The following is a 24,902-nucleotide window of genomic DNA, read 5'->3' on the forward strand; positions in this document are numbered from 1 at the left end:
CTTCCTCCTGACTCTGGCTCCTGGAGTAGTGGCTGCTGACTCCTTTAAAACGGCACCCGGAGGTGCTCCAGGTGCTTGATACCCTTATTCCAGTGTGGCGAAAGTGCTGCAGCAAAGAGCCCAACAGTTCCTGCAGCGCCCCCTGGCAGTGCCCATTGAACCCAGCAGGGCTGCTCACAACTTCAATTCCCAAGGATCCCTGTGTGAGACTGAGCCACTACTACAACCCAGGGGGGCTGCCATCTAGTGTTTCGAGGGAGTTCTCTTCCCTGGTCCTTCCACTGTCGCGGTGTCCCCATCCGCCACAATGGAAAGAGCATTCAAATAGCACACAGAAATCACTTGTGGCAATTCAACTTGGGACCACTTTGAGAGAAGGGGCAATATTACTTGCTGCCTCATAATCTTCTTCTTCTTCTTCTTTTTCGGCTGCTCCCGTTAGGGGTCACCACAGCAGATCATCTTCTTCCATATCTTCCTGTCCTCGTCATTTTGCTCTGTTATACCCATCACCTGCATGTCCTCTCTCATCACATCCATAAACCTTCTCTTAGGCCTTCCTCTTCTCCTCTTCCCTGGCAGCTCTATCCTTAGCATCCTTCTCCCAATATACCCCTCATCTCTCCTCTGCACATGTCCAAACCAACACCTCTCTGATTTTGTCTCCAAACTATCCCACCTTATCTGACCCTCAAATGTCCTCATTTCTAATCCTGTCCATCATCGTCACACCCAGTGCCAATCTTAGCATCTTTATCTCTGCCACCTCCAGCTCTGTCTCCTGTTTTCTGGTCATAGGTGTATAGGTACCATAGGTGGTCTCGACTACCATCTTGTAGACCTTCCCTTTCACTCTTGCTGGTACCCGTCTGTCACAAATTACCCCCCTCCCATCTTGTACTCCATTTTTGTGTCCTATGTATACTTTAGAGATATGCATGACAACCATGTCTTTTCTTTCACTCCTTGTAGTCTGCAGTCCCTGAGGAAGGAGAAATCCCGAAATGCAGCCCGCTCACGCCGAGGAAAAGAGAACTTTGAGTTCTTTGAGTTGGCCAAGATGCTGCCCTTACCGGGGGCCATCACTAGTCAGCTGGATAAGGCTTCTGTCATTCGTCTGACCATCAGCTACCTGAGAATGAGGGAATTTTCTAGTCAAGGCGACCCACCTTGGAGTCCACAAATGGAGGGGAGGCAAAACAAAGGTAATCATGATTCTTCTTCTTCCTTTTTGTTTTCGAGGAATGCAGATTGTGCTTTCTCCTTTGGGTTTTAAAGCTAGTTTTTCCAGAACAAGATGTCTTCAAAAAGGATGTTCGATTGCATATTTGAGTATTTCATTGATCTCTCCATTTTTGAACCAGTTAAAGCAGATCCTTGGTTGAGGATCCTGTCATCACAAGTCACAAGACAGGAAGCAAGCGTGAACAATATTGCAATGTGCTGTATATCATTATAATAATGGGCAGCATGGTGGCTCAGTGGTTAGCACTACTTCCTCAAAGATGCCAGGTTGTTTTCCATGTGGAGTTTGCATTTTCACCCTTTTTAACTGCAGTATTCCTCTCATCTCACACAGACATGCAGGTTGAGTTCGTTTTGATGGTAAACTCCCTCCTTGATGGTTAATGTTATGTTTCAGCTGGAATTTATTCACTGCTTATGTGCATCTTCTGTTTGTCTGTTATGTAGTATTTGACTGCTGTGTCTTTAAATGTTCCACCATTCCTTGAGTTCTGTGGGTGGAGCTCCAAAAGGGCGGGTTCACCCTGATGTCACTGTTGCTGGCTCCTCCTTCTGCCTTTATATTCAGGTCAGAGAGAGAAGGACCCAGTAGTGGATCACTGAATGGTGTACATTTCATTTGTGAGTATTGCTTTTCTTGTGTTTTATAGTTTACTAGCCAAAGCCCGCCGTAGCATACGGTGGTGTAAGAATAGGAACGGAAAAAGGTGAGAAAGGAATTCAGTATAACAAAGGCTTAGGAAACCACCGTCGCAGTATAATGAAAATAGCAAGGAGCGAAACCAATGCCAATGGTCAAGAGAGTACCTTCCTGTAGCAGGGTATGGAAAACATAGACATATATAGATAGACGCCGCATTCACTGTGTTGCCCAGTCGACACGATAAGTCAGCACGTCTGCCCTATTGCAAGTGGCAAAAGTGCCATTTAAACTAAAATTAATACACTAATTAAAAACTAAAACTAAACTAAAATGAAAAACGAATACAGGTAGATGTGAAAACCGGGTTTTCTGATGAAAAAACAATAACGTTTTAAACAGTATCATTTACATACAACAGATTTTGGCGAATCGTTTACATGCAATTATTTATATCCATTTATACACTAAATGCGTGCGTATCCCATGGTCTTAGTGTTGGTGGGCGGGGCTCTGTGAGTAGGCGGGCATGGTTCTCTGTATTGCTTGCCCTTAGTTAGAGTTGGCGGGCTGGGCTCTATGAGTTGGCGATGGTGGCTCTCTGTCTTGCGTGCGGTGTAAAGTCAACGTGGCTCAGAGGTGCATGTGGACTTTTGCACAGACGAAAGCAACAACAACAACAACATTTATTTATATAGCACATTTTCATACAAACAGTAGCTCAAAGTGCTTTACATAATAAAGAATAGAAAAATAAAAGACACAATAAGAAAACAAAATAAATCAAAATTAATTAACATCGAATAAGAGTAAGGTTCAATGGCCAGGGGGGACAGAAAAAACAAAAAAACTCCAGACGGCTGGAGAAAAAATAAAGTCTGTAGGGATTCCAGACCATGAGACCCCTTGACCAGTCCCCTCTGGGCATTCTACCTCACATAAATGAAACAGTCCTCTTTGGATTTAGGGTTCTCACGGAAGGGCTTGATGATGATGGTCACGTAGACTTCTGCCTTTTAATCCATCCATCATTGTTGGAGCACCATGAAGCTTTGAAACCGGAAAAAGAAACAGAAAAGAGAGTAGGGGTCAGTACGGATTTTACAGCCACCATGAATAGTTATTATGATGAATTGAACATATGAATTGAAAGCGACTGAGGCTGTGTTTGGTGAGTTGTTGCGTGCCTCAAGAGCGACGCTGGACTCGGGAGGACGGTTACAGTTGCCGTGCGTGGCTCTGTTGTGCGTATCCCATGACACGGTAGGAGGGTTAGAGTTGGCGGGCGGGGCTCTGTCGAACGTATCCCATGGTCTTAGAGTTGGCGGGTGGGGCTCTGTCTTGCTTGCGCTCACTGTCTTGCGTGCCCTTAGTGAATTATACATATAGATTGGATTTTTCTTACTTGTCCTTGGATTTATCTTGTCTGACGAGTAGGGGGGCACTGCAGCACCCCAAAAACCACCACAGGTGCTGCAAACAAATGATTTATTGTGGCCATATTTCTCTCACTGGCTTCTCTGAACGTTGCACAAGTAGCATTACAGAAAGTCTCTGAATCAACTGAAATACGGAGGATTGGCTTCCTTTATGCCAGACCCGGGAGTACTTACAATGTCACCACATTGATTCGAGAAAGCACTTCTGAGTCAGGAGGAACTTCCCTAAGAGGAGGAAACCTCCTCCCCACAGCTCCCTCTGGTGGCTCCCATGAGACCCAGCAGGGCTTCCTATTGGAACTCCAATTCCCCTGAAGCCCTGCAGGAGTGTATATGGGAGAGCCACCAGAGAGCGGCTGCCACTTGTCAGACTGGGGGAGCACACGGCTCCAGGAGGGGGTCTCCTTCCATCCTTCTAATATAAAGGTATCATGTTTGGATAAGGAACCATCCATCCCGGGCAGGATGCCAGCCAACCCCTGTCTTCTTTGACACTTGATGTTGTGTACTGGGACTCGTTCATTTCAGGTTGTCTTGTAGGCAAATCCTTTTTATGTTTTTCTTTGTGCATTGATTGCTATTTTTGCTTTTTCCTATTGTTTGTTAATAAATTCTCAAATTAAAAATTGATTATGTTTCGATGGTGGCACGTGGTAGCGCTGCTGCCTCGCAGTTAGGAGATCCGGGTTCGCTTCCCGGGTCCTCCCTGCGTGGAGTTTGCATGTTCTCCCGTGTCTGCGTAGGTTTCCTCTGGGCGCTCCGGTTTCCTCCCACAATCCAAAGACATGCAGGTTAGGTGGATTGCCGATTCTAAATTGGCCCTAGTGTGTGATTGGTGTGTTTGTGTGTGTCCTGCGGTAGGTTGGCACCCTGCCCAGGATTGGTTCCTGCCTTGTGCCCTGTGTTGGCTGGGATTGGCTCCGGCAGACCCCCGTGACCCTGTATTCTCTTGGTGGATCAGTTTTTTTCTGAAGCCATTCTAGAATATTAATTTTCAAGTAGACCTAGCGTTTTTTTTGGTTTTTTTTATTAAACTGGTTTTACCACAAGCCAGCAAGCTTCTAACTACTACCTGCAGGCTGTGGATTGACTAGGCCCAAAATGGGGAAACTGGCTATTTATTTTAGTTCAAAATTATTTTATATTCCATATCGATTGCTACATATATTCTAACTTTAATTAGACAATCTGTAAGCAGACACTATTTATGAGTTATCTTGTAAATCACCTCCATGCCTGTAGTGCCAAATACAAACAAATATTCATTAGTAACACGTGTGAATAGTGGGTAATGACTGAAAGCTGAATGTAAAATCAGTGTGGTATCACAGAACAGAATATTTCACTTTCAGTTAGTTTTTTCTTGTTAGCCATTGTGAGGGATGGCCATTGTCCTTACCATCCTGGGACGCCCTCGCAATGGAAGGACAGGGGTAGACAGCTTCTTTATGGCATCGTCTCCCCCAGAATGCTAGATGGCAGTGAACCCAAGCTGGGATCCATGCATGGGTGCCCACAAGACATGCCAGGTATTGTAGTTCTGGGGAACAGCCCTTTTGGGTCCCATGGGTGCTGCCAGGGAGAGCCGCGGGATTTGGGAGTCCCTACTCTATTCGGCTCTGACTTCACTAGGAAGTTATTCAGGGCTGCAGCTTCATGTCACTGGCGGCACTTCCGGGTGCTGGATAAACGAAACTACCTGCCTTACATTGATGAGCAGAATCAGGAGGAAGAGGAGGACAGTGCTGGGGAGGAGGAGTGGAGGAGGCAGTGATAGATGGAAAGAAGGAAGAAAAGAGTTGCTGTGTGCTATATTGTGCTTACTGTACTTGTGGCTGTGGTGGGAAATGCTTGCTTTAAAGAGATTACCACAATAAAAGACTCTTTGTCTCCTGTACTTATGTCCGAGCCTGCTTGTGTTTGGTGTTTGGGGAGCTGGAGCGCCCCCTCGTGTCCACATCATATTAATGTCCTGACTTTCATGGCAACAGGGCTGCAACAGTAGACTTTGACTGCATCAGAGAAGGCTGATTTAATTCAAAATCTAAGTATCTCTCAAATGGCCTTACAATGGCCTCTCATTCACTGCCATCTATGAGCAGAAGATTATACTCATAGTCAGACTGTCATTGGGCATTATGGAGTGGCTGATGGGAATAATTAATTATTTGTATATATTAGTGAGGATATGGTAAACGGGAATCATGGGTAAATGTTTAGAGCTAATCTTTACACTTTGAATTGTATACACATATACAATTTAATACACATTGCATTTTGTGATTTTATTAGGCTTGCCAGTTTAGTTCAAGGGCTTAAATATAGATAGATAGATAGATAGATAGATAGATAGATAGATAGATAGATAGATAGATAGATAGATAGATAGATAGATAGAAATGAAAGGCACTATATAATAGATAGATAGATAGATAGATAGATAGATAGATAGATAGATAGATAGATAGATAGATAGATAGATAGATAGATAGATAGATAGATAGATAGATAGATACTTTATTAATTTCAAGTGGAAATGGCTCCCTCACTCGAGGACATTGCCAACACCTGGTACCATAGCAGAGCAAAGAATATCATCAAGTACACGTCTCATCCCGGTCATCAAGACTTTGAACCTCTGCCCTCAGGAATACATAAGGTCAGTCAAAATACACACTAACAGACTGCCGAACAGCTTATTTCAAACAGAATTCCAGTCGTTCAATAATAACTTTTAACGTCTTTAATATCCATACTCATAAATCTTGTTCATAATACATGTACTGGCTGCTGTAATTTGGCACTCATTACACCGTACAATTTTAAGCACTTTATATTTTTATCTTTTACATGATTGTCAATTTTATTAACTTTTACCTGCCTTGGTTGTGGTTTATACGTTGTTTTTCATGCCAAGTCTGTGCTGTGTGATTTCAATGTTTAATTCAACTGAAATGGGGACTTGCAGTGTCACTGTATACGGTAAAAGGGGGTCCAACCCGCTACTAGCAAGGTGCCCAGTGACGAGAATAAATGTAACGTGCAGCATATCTGACATTGACATCCGGAAGAATGGTAGGTTGATTACAAAAAAGCGTGCTCAGGTCGCGTGTGGATGTGTGTGTTTATAAATTGAAACTGTACCGCTTAATGCAGAACAAAGCAGGCAAATTACACTGGGTCATGTACTGCATCCGATCCGCTGCCATTGTTTCTGCACGCTGTGCTGCACGCATCCAGACTAAGATTCTTCATCCTGTATGATAAGAAGTCCCGTCACACAGCCAATCAGATACTCATCTTGAAATCCGCCCAGTTGTCGTTTTAGCCAAACAGAAACTCCAATGGGACCAGCCTACTCCTCTTGAAATCCACCCAGTGCTTATTTTAGCCAATCAGAACAACGCTTTGAAACCGCCCACTGTAATACACTTCCAATACTTGAAATCCACCCACTCTGTTCAGTGTTCTGCAGACACCCTTCTCCCTTAACCTGCAATTGCTCCGTCCTGAGTATGATGTTAATCTGCATCCATCCCTGCAAGTAGGCCCGCCAAGCTGCAGGGAAAAACTTGGGGGTTGGTGGCAGAATTGGCACTCCAGCCACCATAAAAAAAACCTCACAGTGTTCCACTCCATCTGAACTAGTGTGGTGTGTGGTGCTGGGGTATCACCCATTGCATGGCTGCACTCGGGTGCTAATCTGGATCCAGAGTTGGTTTGTCATGTGGTGGGTGCAGCAATGCACTGTATCAGTGCCTGCTCCTAGCCTCTCTCTCTCTCTCTCTGTTAGCCATCTTAATGGCTTCTGGACACTGTTGGGAAGCTGAGTCTACTTTGATTCCTAAATCCTTTCATGAGGTGTGATCTTGATTTTCAGACCTCCCATTGTGTATTCAAACCTCACATTTTTACTTCTTATGTGTAATTCTTTACATTTACTGACATTAAATTTCATCTGCCACAAATCTGCCCAAGCCTGTCTGCTGTTCAAGTCCCTCTGTAATCACATAACGGATTCCAAATTATCTGCTAATCCACCTATCTTGGTATCGTCTGTTAACTTAACCAGCTTCTTACTTATATTCCTATCTAAATCATTTATATATGTTGACCATAGCAGTGACCCCAGCACTGACCCCTGCTAGGAACCACTCCTAACGTCAGCCAGTTCTGATAAGGTTCCTTGCACCATATTGCACCTCTGTTTCCTGAGCCAATTCTGCAGCCATCTGAAAACATCACCCTGAACTGCCACTTCTTTTAATTTGATGCCAAACCTCTCATGTGGCACCTCATCAAATGCTCTCTGAAAGTTCAGATAAATAATAATCTCATAAGCTCCACTTTGATCGTATTCTTTTGTTGTTTCTGCATAGAATTCCAGCATGTTAGTAAAACACGACCTTCCTCTTCTGACTCCATGCTGACTGTTCAGAATGACTCCTGTTCTTGCCATGTGCTGCTCAATCTTGTCCTTAACAATTCCTTCCATTAATCTTCCTGTGATTCACATTAAACTTACTGGCCTATAGTTGCTTTGATCTGCCCTGTCACCCTTTTTATATAATGTGTGGTAGCCGAACCGGACACAGACAGGCAGACACGTTCATGTCACCCACAACACGTTTATTTACAATTATATTTACAAAAAAGTGCCACACAAACCCCTACAAGTCCCCAAAAGCCCTGGCCAACACACAACGCCTTCTCTTCCTTCAAGCCACCTCCTTGCCTCCTCCGGAGACCTTGTCCTCTTCCACCCGACTCTAGCCATCATATGAAGGGAGGCAGCCCCTTTTATAATCACCCGGATGTGCTCCAGGTGTGTCCCGTCAATCTTCCACTGACACGCCCCAGTGTGGCGGAAGTGCTGGCTGCATCCCCGGAAGCACTCCGGGTGTCCCTGCTCCTCTTCCAGGGCTCCAAAGGCATAGGGGCGCCCCCTGGCGGTGACCACGGGCCCCTACAGGGTTGAGTTTCAAAGCTCTGTACCCGTGGCCCCCAATGGTACCAGAGTTGTCGCCCCCACATGGTCTGGGGAAGGCGTAAGCCCAACTCCGTTCCTCCTGAGCGTCCTGGCCGGGTCACAGCCAGCTCCGATAAATGGGATGATATTTGCCATTTTCCAGTCCTTCAGAATCTCTCCAGTGTGCAATGACTTCCTAAAAATATGTGTCAAGATTTTATATCTGTACTCACTAGCCTCCTTAAGAACTCAAGGATAAATATTATCTGGTCCTGGTGATTTGTTTGATTTCAGCCTATTTAATCTCAGCAGCACTTCTTCCTCCACAATTTCTAAATCCCTCAGTACCTCCTTAGTAATCCCTGTTACTGCTCTGAGGTTATCCACTTCTTCACTTGTGAAGACCTCAGAAAAATGCATTATCTGTATCTTTTAATTCCCCTTTACTCTTTCTGATGCACTTCACCTCCTCCTTGACTGTTCTTTTACTACTAAAATACTGAAAGAGTCTCTCTTTCTTTCTTCTTATCTGCTATATTCCTCTCCAACTGTATTTTAGCCACTCTAATACCCTTCTTAATGGTTGCCCTCATGTTCTCATTAATTATCATAAGTTGCATGTGGTTTTCAGGACAAAACACAGCCTGAAGACTCCCTAGCAGTTTTATTATATTCGGGAACTTGGAGATGCATCTACTGACTCTTCAGAATGACTCAAGGCAGAGGACGTGGAGCCCCTTGTGCTTGCTCTTTCACTGGTTTTCGTAAGAAGACACCGGTGATACCATAATGTTAATTTTCACTCGTATACAGATGACACCCAGTTATACCTTTCATTTAGATCAAATCAAGTTTCTCCGACATTGTCTTTAATTAGTTGTATTAGTAAATTAAAGGAGTGGATGGATGAGAGCTACCTGTCTTTAAACACCGATAAAACAGAGATGTTAATTATTGCCGGCAATGACGCTGATCACAACCATGTTCTGTTATCATTTAACTCATTAATTTTACTGCAATCTTGGAGTTATCTTTGACTCTAGTATGTCATTTAAAGCACATATTACAAAGTTGTCTAAATCGTGTTTCTTCCATCTTTGAAATGTTGGGAAATTAAGGTGCTTTCTAAATAAACAGGATTCTGAGAAATTAATTGATGTATTTATTTCTAGTAGGATTGACTACTGCAATGCGGTGTTCACTGGCTGTTCAAACTGTTCTTTATACAGCCTCCAGTTAATCCAAAATGCAAGAACCATTACAATAACAAGAAAATACAAACACGTAACTCCAGTTCTTAAATCCTTACACTGGCTCCCGGTTAAGTTTAGGGCAGATTTTAAAATCCTCCTTTTAACATATAAAGCATTAAATGGCCAAGGTCTGCCTTAAGTGTCTGAACTTATCATGACTTACAAACCTGAGCACACATTAAGATCTCAAGATCTTAGGATTCCAAGGATTAATAAAATAACAATGGGAGGTCAAGCTTTTAGTTACAGGACCCCCCTAAACTGTGGAGTGGTCTGCCTGCTACTATAAGAGAAGCCCCTTCGGTCTCAGCTTTAAAAGACTCACTACTTCAGTTTAGCACACCCTGACTAGAGCTGCTGATTTACTGTGCAGACTGCATCTCTGTTGTTAGTCATTAGCACTAAAACATAAGTCATATGATAGCTATAATTTGTTACTAATCCTCACCTGTTCTGTTTCTCTTCTCGGTACTCAAATGTGGCACTTGGTGGCACTGCCCCCCTACCAAGTTGTTTTGCCCGCCTAAGGTAAAGTCATCTCTGATGGAGGATCGCAGGAATCGTGGTGTAGAGGGGTCCTTTCATTGGATTGGCTGGCCCAGCACTGTTTCCGCTGTGGAATGGCCAAATGGGAGAGGTAGCTTGATGGTTGAAGTCTCCAGGACTCTGAACAAATCCAAATCATATTATGGGATATCATCTACTGTTAAATTCTGCTCCATACCTGTAAATGTTTTATTTTTATACTGTATTGAGGATTTGTTCTGTTCTGTGGATTGTATTGTATTGACCCCCTTTGTTTGACACCTACTGCACCCCCAACCTACCTGGAAAGGGGTCTCTCTTTGAACTGCCTTTCCTAAGGTTTCTTCCATTTTTTCCCTACAAGGTTTTTTTGGGAGTTTTTTCTTGTCTTCTTAGAGAGTCAAGGCTGGGGGGCTGTCAAGAGGCAGGGCCTGTTAAAGCCCATTGCGGCACTTCTTGTGTGACTTTGGGCTATACAAAAAATAAATTGTATTGTATTGTATTGTATATCTTAGCTGTATGTAGTCCTATTAATGTTTGTCTTGTAGAAAATACCTCCAGATAGGTAATGTTTCTAGTGAAAACATCAAGCCTTGCCCTTCATTGCTTAGGTGTTTCACTTGCACGTTGTTGAGCCGCGGCATTTGATTCCTTTCGACATTCCCTTTTTCATCTGTGTCATTAGTATGACGTCATTGTTATGTGGCGGTGTTTGCAAGTCTTCTGTAGTGAGAAGTGAGGTGCACGCAAGTGCTCCAGAATGTAAAAGTGCATGCATGCGCCATCTAGTGGCTGTGGTTGAGTGTGGGCAGAGCAGACTGCTCCACACACACTCACACACAATGGTCTTTTGTTTATATATGTCTAATTATTGCTGTTGGTGTTTGTTATTGTTGGAGTATTACTGCATCTATTGTTTTAGCCTATCATTTTTGTGTCTATGACAATTCAGCACTCATGTTTTCTACTTACCATTGTGACAGTTTAGGGCTTTCTCGCTCCCTTGTACCCTCAGACCACTCGTCAGACACCAGATAAAAGTTATTTATTATAATAATAATGTGCACAAAGCACGCTCCTCTCCACAATACTCAAACAAATACACAATAATCGATAAACCAATCCTCCACTCCCAGACGCTTAGCCACCCTGCCTCCCAACTCAGCTCGTCCGTCTGGGATTTCCCACAGTCCTTTATACTCCTTGACCCGGAAGTGTTTCTGAGCCCTCAGTCCATGTGATCATCCAACACTTCCGGGTCGGGTAAAAACTTCTCTTTTTCTTCAGTTTGGAAGTATATCATTTCTTCCGTTTCCGCAATTGTGAATTACTTCCGGGCTATAAGGAAAGTATAAGTCCATGGGCCTCCCTGCAGCGTCCTCCGATGTCTCCCATGGTATCCAGCAAGGCTGTGGTGAAATACTCCAAATTTCATGATGCCCTGCTGGAATTTGGGGCCCTTCCATGTTACAGGGATGGCTCCATCTGGCGGTTCGGGGTTGTTGACCGGGATACACGTCCGGCAATCCCTCACACCATAGTAAGCAAAAGGCGATGTTTTGGACCGCAAGCTTCAGCCACGGCTAAACGACTGGCCAAAGTGAGTTCAAGTAAGAGAGCAGTTTGAAGTTCAGGGGTCTCATTGAGCCGTGAAGCAGAGCAGAGCTGATCCATTAGGGCATTTTCAAGAGTTGAGCCGTCAGAAAACGCAAAAGCCTACCATTGAGTGCTCTGAACGTCTCCGCGATGGCTGCTAGACTGTGTGACACGTCCGCTCGTAGGCTAGGAAACAATTCCCTTCTGTCTGCCACTGTGTTGCATATCTATTAGCGTAATTAGGACATGAAAAGTTACCGGGCTGGTAATTATAAGAATTAACTGCATAACTAGAATAACTTAATTACAATGGGTCTTAATTATCTTTATCAGCTCAGACGAAATTCAGTTAAGTGGAGTGCTGGAACGGGCAAAGCTAATGCCAGCTTAACTCTTTAAGGGATATTGAAAATGGGTGCAGAGTTAATGGACATGTGTAACTATTGAGGGGTCCAAAAAACCTGAAAACTTCCATCCATCAACTTTCTAAACCCTCTTATACAGAATAGGACGGGAGCACAGAGAAGCTGGAGCTCATCATAGTGAGCATCGGGCACAAGGCAGGCACTAGACAGGGTGCCACACACACATTCATCAGGGGCCACATTAGCAGTGCCAATCCAGATAATTGCCATTTCTTTAGACTATGGGGGTGGCGGAGTACCCGGAGCAAACCCACCTGAATATACTAATAAAATAAAAACACAAGGAATGATAAACACAGGGAACACTCAACGTAACATTATAAGGAAGAACCCAATAATCTCTGGGCCAGCAGCCATACCACACGCACTTCAGAAGAGGTCATCCACCTGTAGATAAACATATTTCTCTAGGAAGAGCTTTGGTTGCTGATGGAAGAGGTATTGGTAAAGGCCAGTAGGGGGCGCTGACGCTGTGCTCTGAATGTGGATCCTAATGCCCCAGTGCAGTGACTCTCTGTACTCATTAATGATATCTGGGCATGCTTTGTAAAGAGTAGGGTGTATCCCAATGTCTGCCCACCATGGCCTCTAATCATCTTCTATCTCTGGCTGTCAGTCACCACTTCACCACCTAATAGCTAATGTGTGGTGAGCACACTGGTGATGTTGGTGGCTGCCATCACATCATCCACGTGGATGCTACACATTGGTTGTGGTTGAATTGGCTCCCCACCAACAATGTAAAGTGCTTTGAGTAGTGAGGGAAGCTCTATAGAAATGTAAAGAATTATTATTATTATTATTACTCTAGTGCAGGGGTGGGCAAAAGTCAATCCTGGAGGGCCGCAGTGGCTGCAGGTTTTTTAATCCAACCCAGTTGCTTAATTAGAAACAATCCTTGCTAATAATTACATTTCATGGCTTGTTCGTGCTTTAACTCTGCCATGTCAGGTCATTCTCATGTCCTAGAGTTTCTTCCGCTTTCTAAGGATATCATCCAAATGATTTGAAGGCTAAAATGTTTGAGTATTTCTCAATCCTTCACTTTTTTCTTTTCACTTTCCTTCCAAGTATTTAATTAAACCCAATAGCGCATAATAAATATACACACGGGTATAAATGGTAACAAGCTAAATGGAGAACTGCTGCTTTCCTTTGTCATTTGCATCTTATTGCTAACAAGGAGCCATTAAAAACCAAGAATACAGCTGTTTATGACTAAAATAACCAATAAGCGTTCACAATCTTAATGAGCGAGACAATTAAAAATGAAGCAGAAGTGTTACTTGAGCAGTTGGTGTTCCTTATTAGGCCATTGGGTGGGAACAAAAACTTGCAGCCACTGCGGCCCTCCAGGAACAACTTTGCCCACCCCTGCTCTAGTGTCTTGAACTTCTGTGTGATTTCAGGGGTGCCTTGGGCACTTACACAGTAGAGCAGGGGTGTCCAGCTCTGGTCCTGGAGGGCCACAGTGGCTGCAGGTTTTCATTCTGACCCTTTTCCTACTCGGTGACCAGTTTTCACTCCTAATTAACTGCTTTTCCCTTAATTTTAATTGCCCTGTTTTTAAGGATTCAGTCCTCTGAATTGATTCTTTTCTCCATTAAATGGCAGCCAAACAGAAAAGAGATGTAGAGCGAGCCACCTTTTAAATCAGGGCTTCAAACTCCAACCAGTTTCAATCCAACCGATTTCTTAATGAGAAGCCGATTCTCGCCTGTTAAATAAACGTGTTATTTAATTCCATGGCTTGTTGCTGCTCTCATTCTGCTACAGCAGACATTTCCAAAATTGTTGATTTTCTATTTTTACTTTCTCGTACACAAAATATATGGAAATTTTTGTAATCGTCCAAAGATTCGATGTTGAGATTTTGATGAATCTCAACGTTTTAGACCTCCCTGACTTTCTCGTATATGAAGTAATCGTCCAAAAATTCAATTTTGAGATTTTGATGCACTACGGTGGGTTGGCGGCCTGCCCGGGGTTTGTTTCCTGCCTTGCGCCCTGTGATGTTACGATATAGCGGGTTGGATAATGGATGGATGGATGGATGGATGGATGGATTTTGATGAATCTTCACGTTTTAGAACTTCCTGAGTCAGAAAATACCATTTTTGGAATTATGACTGTGTGTCTGTCTGTGTTTGTGTGTGTGCATGTAAACACGATACATTGAGTTCGCTTTCCCTTACCTCAACCAAATTTTGCATTCAAGTGTTAGGTACAAAACGTAGATTTCTATCAACTTTGGGGCTATTTCTGTTAACCAGAAGTGGTACTTTACCTTTTATTCATGCAGCTGCAGGGTCCGATTTATTCAACTTTACTTTTATAATTGTTGTTGATGGTTCTTTAATGTACATAATATAAAAATCTAATCATTGTCTTGCGGTTTACTCCTCAAATATCCATCCCATTATCTGAGTATATGAGAAAGTCGAGGGGAGACTACTCATGATTTTTTCTAAGAGTGCCATCATAATGTTTTGTGGACCTGAGCAGATCAACACTACTGAGACCTTCACCTTTCTTTATTTTCAGATATTGTGTATTAGTCACAGATTAGCTGGTCGGGTGTCTGCTCTTTTTGTGTCTCATTATTGTGTGACTGCTAATTAAGGAAAAAAAGAAACAATTGAGTGGTCTGGGTCAGGTTAGTTAAAATGAAGATGAAAGAAGTTAATTAGCAGCAAAAACTGCCCGCTAATTTAGAAGATGGTTAGAATGAAAACCTGCAGCCACTACGGCCCTCCAGGACTGGAGTTGGACACCCCTGCAGTAGATCAATAGTGGGATCAAATACGGTGTTCTCACTTCCTTTCCATTACATATTGTTGCCCCTCTTCCGCCTTCAGTTGAGCTTTTCACTACTTTGTTGACTTGTCACAATCACCTCAACGGTCAGGTGTGACCAGATTTCTAGAGCATCCTCTAGTGGCCACAGTTGTCGTCTTCCTCTTCTTGTTTATTCAAATGGATACGCTGATCACTCCGACGAATGCTGTAATGTGTAGCAGGCTCTCCAGGCGGTCTTACAGCTTCTGTGCCACTGGTGTCTCCTCCACCCAGACCTTGCCCTTCAGGGCATCGGTACAATGGACAGCTTTAAAGCACATGCACTATTGTCTGTCTGGCTGTCTGGTACGGGCACAGGTCTGACTGGCCAATCTGAAACTTGGTGTACAAATGTAACAGAAAACAATCTCACTCAGAATGACATGAAGGACTTTTGCAATGAACTGGACATCATCACTGGATACGAACATTCAAGGTCTCAGGTGCTAGAAGGGGTTGTGGACAAAGCCAAACACCTGAACCAATGTTTTAATAGATTTTCCCTCCCACTGAGAGCTTCTTCTAATAACCAGTCCATCCACACCATCCTTACTATATCAACAGCCTGTGATGAGTCCACCTCTGACCAAATATGGACTGTCCATAAATGAAGCCCAAGTGAGAAGACAACTGAAGAAGCTGCACAGGAAAAACTGTTGGACCAGATGGACTCAGTCCTCAAGTTTTTAAGGCTTGTGCTGACCAACTTTGTGGTGTCCTTTGTCACCTGCTCAATTTGTCCCTGCGGCTCCAGAAACACCCTGCATTGTTCCTGTTTCAAAGAAGGCAGTCGCCGCTTCACCTAATGACTACAGACCAGTGGCACTTACGTCTCAAATCATTACGACCTTTGAGTGTCTGGTCCTGGACTATATGAGTCCTCTTGTGGTAGACCACCTGGACTCACTGCTGTTTGCCTATCAGATGAAGATTGGAGTGCAGGACACAATTATCCCTCCACTCCACAAGACTGGACCAAGCTGGCAGCACTGTGAGGATGACATTCTTTGATTTCTCCGATGCCTTCAATATCATCCAGCCATCTCTGTTAAGGGTCAGCTCAGAGATATGCAGGTGCATGAGGTTATGGGGGCCTGGATAATAGACTGTCAGGCAGGACTGTGTGAGCAACACTGGAGCACCACAAGAAACAGGCCTGTCTGTTTGTCTCTTCACTCTGTACCCCTACGATTTCAAATATAACAGCACGTCAGGTCATGTTGGGGAGCATGCACTGGTACAGAGTGTTGTCGCACCCACCACATGACAAAACAGCTCAGGAACTCGGTTGGCAACCCCCTAGGCAGACACACGGTCCAGTCCCACCCTCCGGAAATGACAGACAATAGTCAAACATTGGCACTGTATCAGATCGTGTTCAGCTCTGATGGGAGAGTGTCCCCCGGAAACGACCATCTATTAGCTGCAGCTAGGTGTTACGTGAATGTCCCCTTGGCCTTGTCCAGTCACTCGGATCCTCAACAATGAGCCGGATCACCCTTAGGTAATCACACCACATGGTCGTAGTGCTGTAACTGACGCTCCCTCACAATGCAGGTAATGTGCCTCATTCGGGACTCCATGAGCAACACAAAGTCAATCCAGTGGTACCCAAGGATTCTCTGAAGAGACACAAGTTCTGATGATTCTGAACTAATGTATTGATAAGGGGGATAAGACACAGTATAAGAGTCCGGGGGAGAACTTCGTTTCTTGGTGCAGAGAGAATTGTCTGCAACTAAACATCAGCAAAACCAAGGAACTGCTGATTGACTTTCACCACACCAAAGATCCTCCATGTCTGGTGACTATTCAAGGAGTGGATGAATAGGTGGTCCACTCCTACAAGTACTTGGGGGTCCACATTGAGACAGGCTGAACTGTCTGAACACAAAGAAAGTCTAGAAATAATGGCAGAGCAACACCAACAACAGCAACATTTATTTAAATGGCACATTTTCATACAAGCAATGTAGCTCAAAGTGCTTTACAAGATGACAAAAAGATTGTTATATGAAATGAAAAGCAAAAACAAAAGTAGGCAATAATATTAAAGAATAAGCAACAAAAGAAAAAGGTAAAGTCAAATGGAGGACAGAAAAAAAAAAAAAACAACTTCAGGTAGGTTGGAGAAAAAAAAAATCTGCAGGGGTTCCAGGGCCAAAAGACCACCCAGAACTCAGTGGGCATTCTACCTAACATGAGAGTTCGTAAAAACAATCCTCTTAGTTTTCACACTTCACATGACAGGATTTGATGAAGTTGGTCTTGTGGACAGGTGGGACACCCACCTTCAATCCATCATCACAGAGGGCTACATGGTGCCTTGACCAGGTGGTGGTGGCACAGATCGCCACCACAGAAGGACTGGAAAAGACAACAGAAATTAGTAGAGATTGTAAAAGAAAATGATCATTCTCTGCCCATATAGTCTAGCAGGAAATTCAACTAAACTGTTGCTATGAATAAAACTATATTAACATAATGGGCTTTGAGCAATTTTTTTTAAAATGTTCCACAGTATTAGCCTGGAGAATTTCAGTCAGTAAAGTATTCCCGATTTTGGGTGCATAATAGCAAAAGGTCACCTCACCACTTCTTGAATTTTAAGCAGACCTCCATTCAAAGATTTAGATAGATAGATAGATAGATAGATAGATAGATAGATAGATAGATAGATAGATAGATAGATAGATAGATAGATAGATAGATAGATAGATAGATGAAGGACACTATATGATATAGATAGATCTTTATTTGTTCCCAGGTGTAAATATGTCTTCTTACAGAAGCTCAACACACAAGTAAATAAACAAATAAATAGTTTAGCCCAGATATCTCATGTTTTAAAAGCTTTCTTGGACTTGCTGTTGTTGATATGGCTGACTCCTCCGTGGATGCCTCCCACCCAGGGTGCCCACTCTTGTTCTTGTGGCTTTTCTTGACCCCACAGATGCCACATCATGTGAAAGGCACTAAATAGATAGATAGATAGATAGATAGATAGATAGATAGATAGATAGATAGATAGATAGATAGATAGATTGAGTGAAAGGCACTATATGATAGATAGATAGATAGATAGATAGATAGATAGATAGATAGATATGAAAGGCACTATATAATAGATAGATAGATAGATAGATAGATAGATAGATAGATAGATAGATAGATAGATATGAAAGGCACTATATAATAGATAGATAGATAGATAGATAGATAGATAGATAGATAGATAGATACTTTATTAATCCCAAGGGAAAATTCACATAATCCAGCAGCAGTATACTGATACAAAAAAAACCAATATTAAACAGTAATAAAAATGCATGTTAAAGCAGACAATGACTTTGTATAATGTTAACGTTTACTCCCCCGGGCGGAATTGAAGAGTCGCATAGTGTGGGGTCTCCTCAGTCTGTCAGTGAAGCAGGACGGTGACAGCAGTCTGTCTCTGAAGCTGCTCCTCTGTCTGGAGATGATCCTGTTCAGTCGATGCAGTGGATTCTTCATGATTGACAGGAGTTTGTTTAGTGCCCGTCGCTCTGCCACAGATGTTAAACTGTCCAACTTTACTCCTACAATAGAGCCTGCCTTCTTAACAAGTTTGTCCAGCTGTGAGGCGTCCCTCTTCTTTATGCTGCCTCCCCAGCACACCACCGCGTAGAAGAGGGCACAACCGTCTGGTAGAACATCTGCAGCATCTTATTGCAGATGTTGAAGGATGCCAACCTTCTCAGAAAGTATAGTCGGCTCTGTCCTCTCTTGCACAGATCATCAGTATTGGCAGTCCAGTCCAATTTGTCATCCAGCTGCACTCCCAGGTATTTATAGGTCTGCACCCTCTGCACAGTCACCTCTGATGATCACGGGGTCCATGAGTGGCCTGGGCCTCCTAAAATCCACCACCAGCTCCTTGGTCTTGCTGCTGTTAAGGTTATGACTTGCGGTGTAGGGGGACGTGATTATTGCAGGCTTTATAAACCATTAGTAATATTTTAAAGGAAATTCTGAATCATACGGGTAACCAGTGTAACGACGCTAAAGCTGGTGTGATGTGCTCATATTTTCGCATTGCGCATTCTATACTAACTGCTGTCGATTGACGTCTCTCTTAGGTAATCCTGTTAGGAGTGCATTACAGTAATGTAATCGACTAAAAACAAAAGCGTGATCTAATTTTTCATCATCTTGTAATTTTATAAGAGGTATAAGTTTTGCTCTATTCCTTAAGTGAAAGAATGCAGGCCTAGCAATCTGGTTAATATACGATTAGGTCAGAGTTGATGATTACCCCTAAATTTTTTTACCGTCGTCTTGAATTTTAAGTCTAAGGGATCGAGTTTATTTCTAATATCCTTTCGATACCCATGTTTGCCGATCACTAAAATCCGTGTTTTTCCTTAATTAGTTTGAGAAACGTACTACTCATCCAATTGGAAATACAAGTAAGACATTGGATCAGAGAACCAAGAGCTTCAGGGTCATCAGGTGCTATTGACAAATAAAGCTGTGTGCCATCTGCATATCTGTGGTAGCTCACGTTGTGCTTTGAGATTATCTGACCTAATGGAAGCATGGAGATTGAAAAAAGCAGTGAGCCAGAGTAGATCCTTGTGGTACAACAACAACAACAATATTTTTTTCTATAGCACATTTTCTCAAAGTGCTTTACAGGATGAGGAAAGAGAAAAAAGAGAAAATATAAAAATAAAATTAGGCAATACTAATTAACATAGAGGATGGCATGGTGGCGCAGTGGGTAGCACTGCTGCCCCGCAGTAAGGAGACCTGGGTTCGCTTCCTGGGTCCCTGTTTCTCCATGGGTTTCCTTCCTCAGTCCAAAGACATGCCGGTTAGGTGCATTGGCGATGTGTGCTTGGTGTGTGTGTGCGTGTGCCCTGTGGTGGGCTGGCACCCTGCCCGGTGTGTTTGTTTCCTGCCTTTCGCCCTGTGTTGGCTGGGATTGGCTGCAGCAGACCCCCGTGAACCTGTAGTTAGGATGTAGCGGGTTGGATAATGAATGGATAATCAACATAGAATAAAAACAAGGTCTGATGTCCAGGAGGACAGAAAAAAAAAAAATCTGCAGGGGTTCTGAGGCCATGAGACCACCCAGCCCCCTCTAGGCGTTCTACCTAACATAAATGACCTCAATAAGTCCTCATGGTTTTCAGGCTTCACATAGAAGAATCTGATGATGCTGGTCATATGGACCTCTGGCCTTCAATCCATCAATGAAGGGACATCACGGTGCTTTGATCAGGTGGTGGTGGCATAGATCACAATTACAGAAAACCAGAAAGAGAACAGCAGAGAAAGTAGGGGTTAGTACAGATTGTGGAGCCATGATAAAAATGATAACTCAATGCATATACAGAATATCAGGGTTACACTAAAATGAAGCTATGAGAAAGCCATGTTAAAATAATGAGTTTTTATCAGTTTTTTAAAGTGCTCCACTCCACTGGTGAATTTCTATCGGTCTGCTATTCCAGATTTAAGGTGCCTAAGAGCAGAAGGCCGCCTCACCACTTATTTTAAGTTTAGTTCTTGGAATTCTAAGCAGACACTCATTTGAAGATCTAAAGTTACGATTTGGAGTGCAAGGTGAGAGACATTCTGAAATATTGAGATTATTGAAGGCTTTGTAAACCATCAGCAGTATTGTAAAGTCAATTCTAAATGGCACAGTTAACCAGTGTAGTGACATCTGAACTGGTGAGATGTGCTCAGATTTTCTTTTCCTAGTTAGGTTTCTAGCAACTCCATTCTGCACTCGTTGTAATCGATTGACTTTTTTTTAGGTGGTCCTGAGAGGAGTGCGTTACGGTAATCTAGCCGACTGAAAACAAAAGTGTGAACTAATTTCTCAGCATCTTGCAAAGTTATAAGAGGTCTAACTTTTGGTATAATTCTTAAGTAAGAAAATGCTATCCTGGTGATCTGATTAGGATCAGGATTGGGTCACTGCTTTTTGCAGACGATGTTGTCCTGTTTGCTTCATCAGGCCGTGATCTTCAGCTCTCTCTGAATCAGTTCACAGCTGAGTGTGAAGCGACTGGGATGGGAATCAGCACCTCCAAATCCGAGAGCATGGTCCTCAGTCGGAAAAGGGTGGAGTGCCCTCTCAGATTTGGGAGCGAGATCCTGCCCCATGTGGATAAGTTCAAGTATCTCGGGGTGCTGTTCACGAGTGAGGGAAGAATGGAGCGTGAGATCGACAGTCGGATTGATGCGGGCTCTGCATCGGTCTGTCGTGGTGAAAAAGAAGCTGAGCCGTAAGGCAAAGCTCTCAATTTACCAGTCGATCTACGTTCCTACCCTCACCTATGGTCATGAGCTGTGGGTAGTGGCCGAAAGAACGAGATCGCGAATACAAGCGGCTGAAATGAGTTTCCCTCCACAGGGTGTCTGGGCTTTCCCTTAAAGATACGGTGAGGAGCTCAGTCATCCGGGAGGAGCTCAGAGTAGAGCCGCTGCTCCTCCGCATCGAGAGGAGTCAGACGAGGTGGCTCGAGCATTTGATCAGAATGCCTCCTGGACACCTCCCTGGTGAGGTGTTCTGGGCATGTCTAACTGGGAGGAGGCCCCGGGGAAGACCCAGGACACACTGAAGGGACTATGTCTCTTGGCTGGCCTGGGAACGCCTTGGGATTCCCCTGGAAGAGCTGGAAGAAGTGGCCGGGGAGAGGGAAGTCTGGGCCTCTCTGCTTAAGCTGCTGCCCCCGCGACCCGATCTCGGATAAGCGGAAGAGGATGGATGGATGGATGGTGATCTGATTAATATGTGATTTAAAATTGAAGTCAGAGTCAATAATTACCCCTAAACGTCTATGTAAAGTTAACAATTTATCTGTAAAATGTATCATACATGCTGTAATATCAGTTATTAATCAAAGTATTCTAAATGTGCAGACAGCTGGAATATCATAAATGTAATGTGTTCTGTGTGGTAATTGCTACCTGCCACTGCGCTGGGCTGCCAGCAGCACATAGCGAGTAATAACTGAGTCATTTTTAAGATGATGTCTATGACGGTTTACTTTAATGACCAAATAAACTGTGAGATTAAAGTTGAAATTTCCACTTTAATCACCCAGTACCTAATTTTTTTCTTCTCCATGGCTCAAATACGCTTCTGTTCATTCTGATGCTGTTGCAAAGGTGCAAAAAAAATGAAATAAATAATTAATAAAAAATAATTTAAAAAAGACGGCACAGAAGATGGTATGTGAGACCTTAAAAGTGAATCACATCATTGCGATGGGGAATATGCGACGCTTGAATATAAAAGCACCACGAATGCATTTGTATGTCGGCATTTTGCTTCACCACATCGAACCGTTCGTCAAACATCGAGGCGCACACGTCAATCCCGTAGGATCCTCATAGCGGCTTTCTGTCACATGTAGATAGTAAACGGAGACACTGGCATCACATTCTGACTTGAACACACTGCACCTCCCCACCCTGACTTTTTGGCTGGTACTGCAACTCGATCACACATTACGTTAATTTCTAAGGATGTGTCAAATGAACGCTGGGCAGCCATGATGTGTGCTGCTTATACGCCTTCTGAGCGTGAAGTATAAGCTGGCCCTTAGAGATTTTCTCCATTTAAATACGAGGAGAGGGGAGTGGTTGTTGTCCCACTTGGAGTTTCTCTCCATGTCAAAGTGGGAGTAATTACTTCCATAATATGTGCAGTGCAGTTTGACAACCACTGATCTACAGAATCGCCATTGTGGGTTCATCTGATGTTTATTAAATACTAGCTGTCCCCTGTGGCTCTGACCACGTAGTACTGAAACAGGGCAAACTTCAATAAAGTCAATAAAAAAAAAAATTAATTCTGTCCAAGGTAGGTACGTTCCTGGTTATTAGAAGAAGCTCTTAGTGGGAGAGAAAATCTATTAAAACATTGGTTCAGGTGTTGGGCTTTGTCCGCAACCCCTTCTAGCACCTGGGACCTTGAATGCTCGTGTCCAGTGATGATGTCCAGTTCATTGCAAAAGTCCTTCATGTCACTCTGAGCGAGATTGTTTTCTGTAACATTTGTACACCAAGTTTCAGATTGGCCAGTCAGACCTGTGCCCATGCCAGACAGACAATAGTCAAACGTTGGCACTGTATCAGATCGTGTTTAGCTCTGACGGGAGAGTGTCTCCCATGTGACCGTGATATCTCTGCCGATGAGCAGCTACTCTCTGAAACACACGTAGCTCTGATCTCTCTCTCAAAGACGTCAAAAGTTACCCCTTAATAATCTGTAGATGATAATATCTGTTGAACAAACAGGTATTGCTAACTAAGCAGAGACAAGACACACTCCAACACGTGGTGAGAGGTCGAGAGATTCAAATGGAGGCTGGCAAGTGAATGACGAAGGCCACGCCCCCCTCCCCTCGGCCCACAGCCTCGCTCTCAGATTCACACAAACAAATCGCTTCTGCAAGTGAACTATGATACTTAGCATGATAAGAAAAGTCGCAAAATCAACCGGAATTTTCAAGCAAATTCTAGAAATAAACCCCATCTAAGTCCATTAAGTAGTTCTCTCGTGAAAAGCGAACAGACATTGTGGTAGTTCAGCCTTTGAACACAGACAGACAGATGACAGATGTCCAAAAACACACACGTTTAACTTCCTTTACGTCTTTACAACACCACACAATGCACTAAACAGCCACAAATTACTCACAGTCCCTTCTTCTCTTTATTTTCTCTCAATTCTTCTGCAGCCTCCACTCCTCTCCTCTCCTCACAAGCTCCGTTCTCTTCCTCCCAACTAATGGAGTGAGACGGCCCCTTTTCTAATGCCCCAGATGTGCTCCAGGTGCCCCGTGGGAATCTTCCAGCAACACTTCTTCCTGGTGTGGTGGAAGTGCTCCAGTCCAAGGCTCCATAATCCTCCGTGCGCCCCCTGGCCACAGGCCCCAACAGGGTAGAGCTTCTAAGCTGTGATCCCGTGGCTCCAATGCAGACCAGGGTGGCTGCCCACTCATGGCCTGAGGGGGGGTATTGTACCTCTCCCGGTCCTTCCAGGTGTCCACCACAACATACAGTCATATGAAATAGTTTGGGAACCCCTCAAGCCTGTATAATAATTGACTCTCCTTTCAACAATAAAGATAACAGTGCTATGTCGTTCATTTCCTAGGAACATCTGAGCACTGCGGTGTTTTCCGATCAAAGATTTTTAGTGACGCAGTATTTAGTCATATGAAATTAATTCAAATGTGAAAAACTGGCTGTGCACAAATGTGGGTCCCCTTGTCATTGTGCTGATTTGAATGCCTGTTACTGCTCAATGCTGATTACTTGGTTGGATGAGCTCATGAAGCCTTGAACTTCACAGACAGGAGTGTCCAATCATGAGTGGTCAAAGGTATTTAAGGTGGTCAATTGCAAGTTGTGCTTCCTTCCCTTTGACTCTCCTCTGAAGAGTGACAGACAGCATGGGATCCTCAAAGCAACTCTCAAAAGATCTGAATACAAAGATTGTTGAGTCTTATGGTTTAGGGGAAGGCTACAAAAAGCCATCTCAGAGGTTTAAACTGTCAGTTTCAACTGTAAGGAATGGAATCAGGAAATGGAAGGCCACAGGCACAGTTGCTGTTAAACTAACACAGCAGGTCTGGCAGGGCAAGAAAAATACAGGAGTGACATATGCGCTGTGACATTAGAGGGCACTGTGGCTCCTCCAAACCCACAGACAACATGTCTAGACACCAGGTAAAAAGCACTAGAAATATTTTTCATTACTTTTCTTTTTGAGATTGTGAAAACAGTAGACACCACACATGCCACAATACACAAATCAATAATCACAATAATCCAATACAATAATCCTCCTCTCCTCTCAGCAGCTCTGTCACACTCCCTTCCAAATCCGGCTCAACTCCCTGGGTTTCCCAAAGTCCTTTAAATAGCCCGTGACCCGGAAGTGTTCCTGTCCTTCCATCCCCA

The 24,902-nt window shown here is 43.6% G+C and overlaps 1 protein-coding gene across 2 annotated transcripts in view; it reads left to right on the forward strand.

The window, feature by feature from the left end:
• Positions 1–24,902, forward strand: part of npas1 (neuronal PAS domain protein 1) — a 366,892-nt gene that overhangs the window by 107,961 nt on the left and 234,029 nt on the right. For both annotated transcript variants that reach the window (XM_039768048.1, XM_039768049.1), the window contains one exon: positions 973–1,205. In XM_039768048.1, the coding sequence (XP_039623982.1) occupies positions 973–1,205 (233 nt within the window). The remainder of the gene's footprint in view (positions 1–972; positions 1,206–24,902) is intronic.

This window comes from Polypterus senegalus, chromosome 11 (genome assembly GCF_016835505.1).
Source record: "Polypterus senegalus isolate Bchr_013 chromosome 11, ASM1683550v1, whole genome shotgun sequence".
NCBI classification, from domain to species: Eukaryota; Metazoa; Chordata; class Cladistia; order Polypteriformes; family Polypteridae; genus Polypterus; species Polypterus senegalus.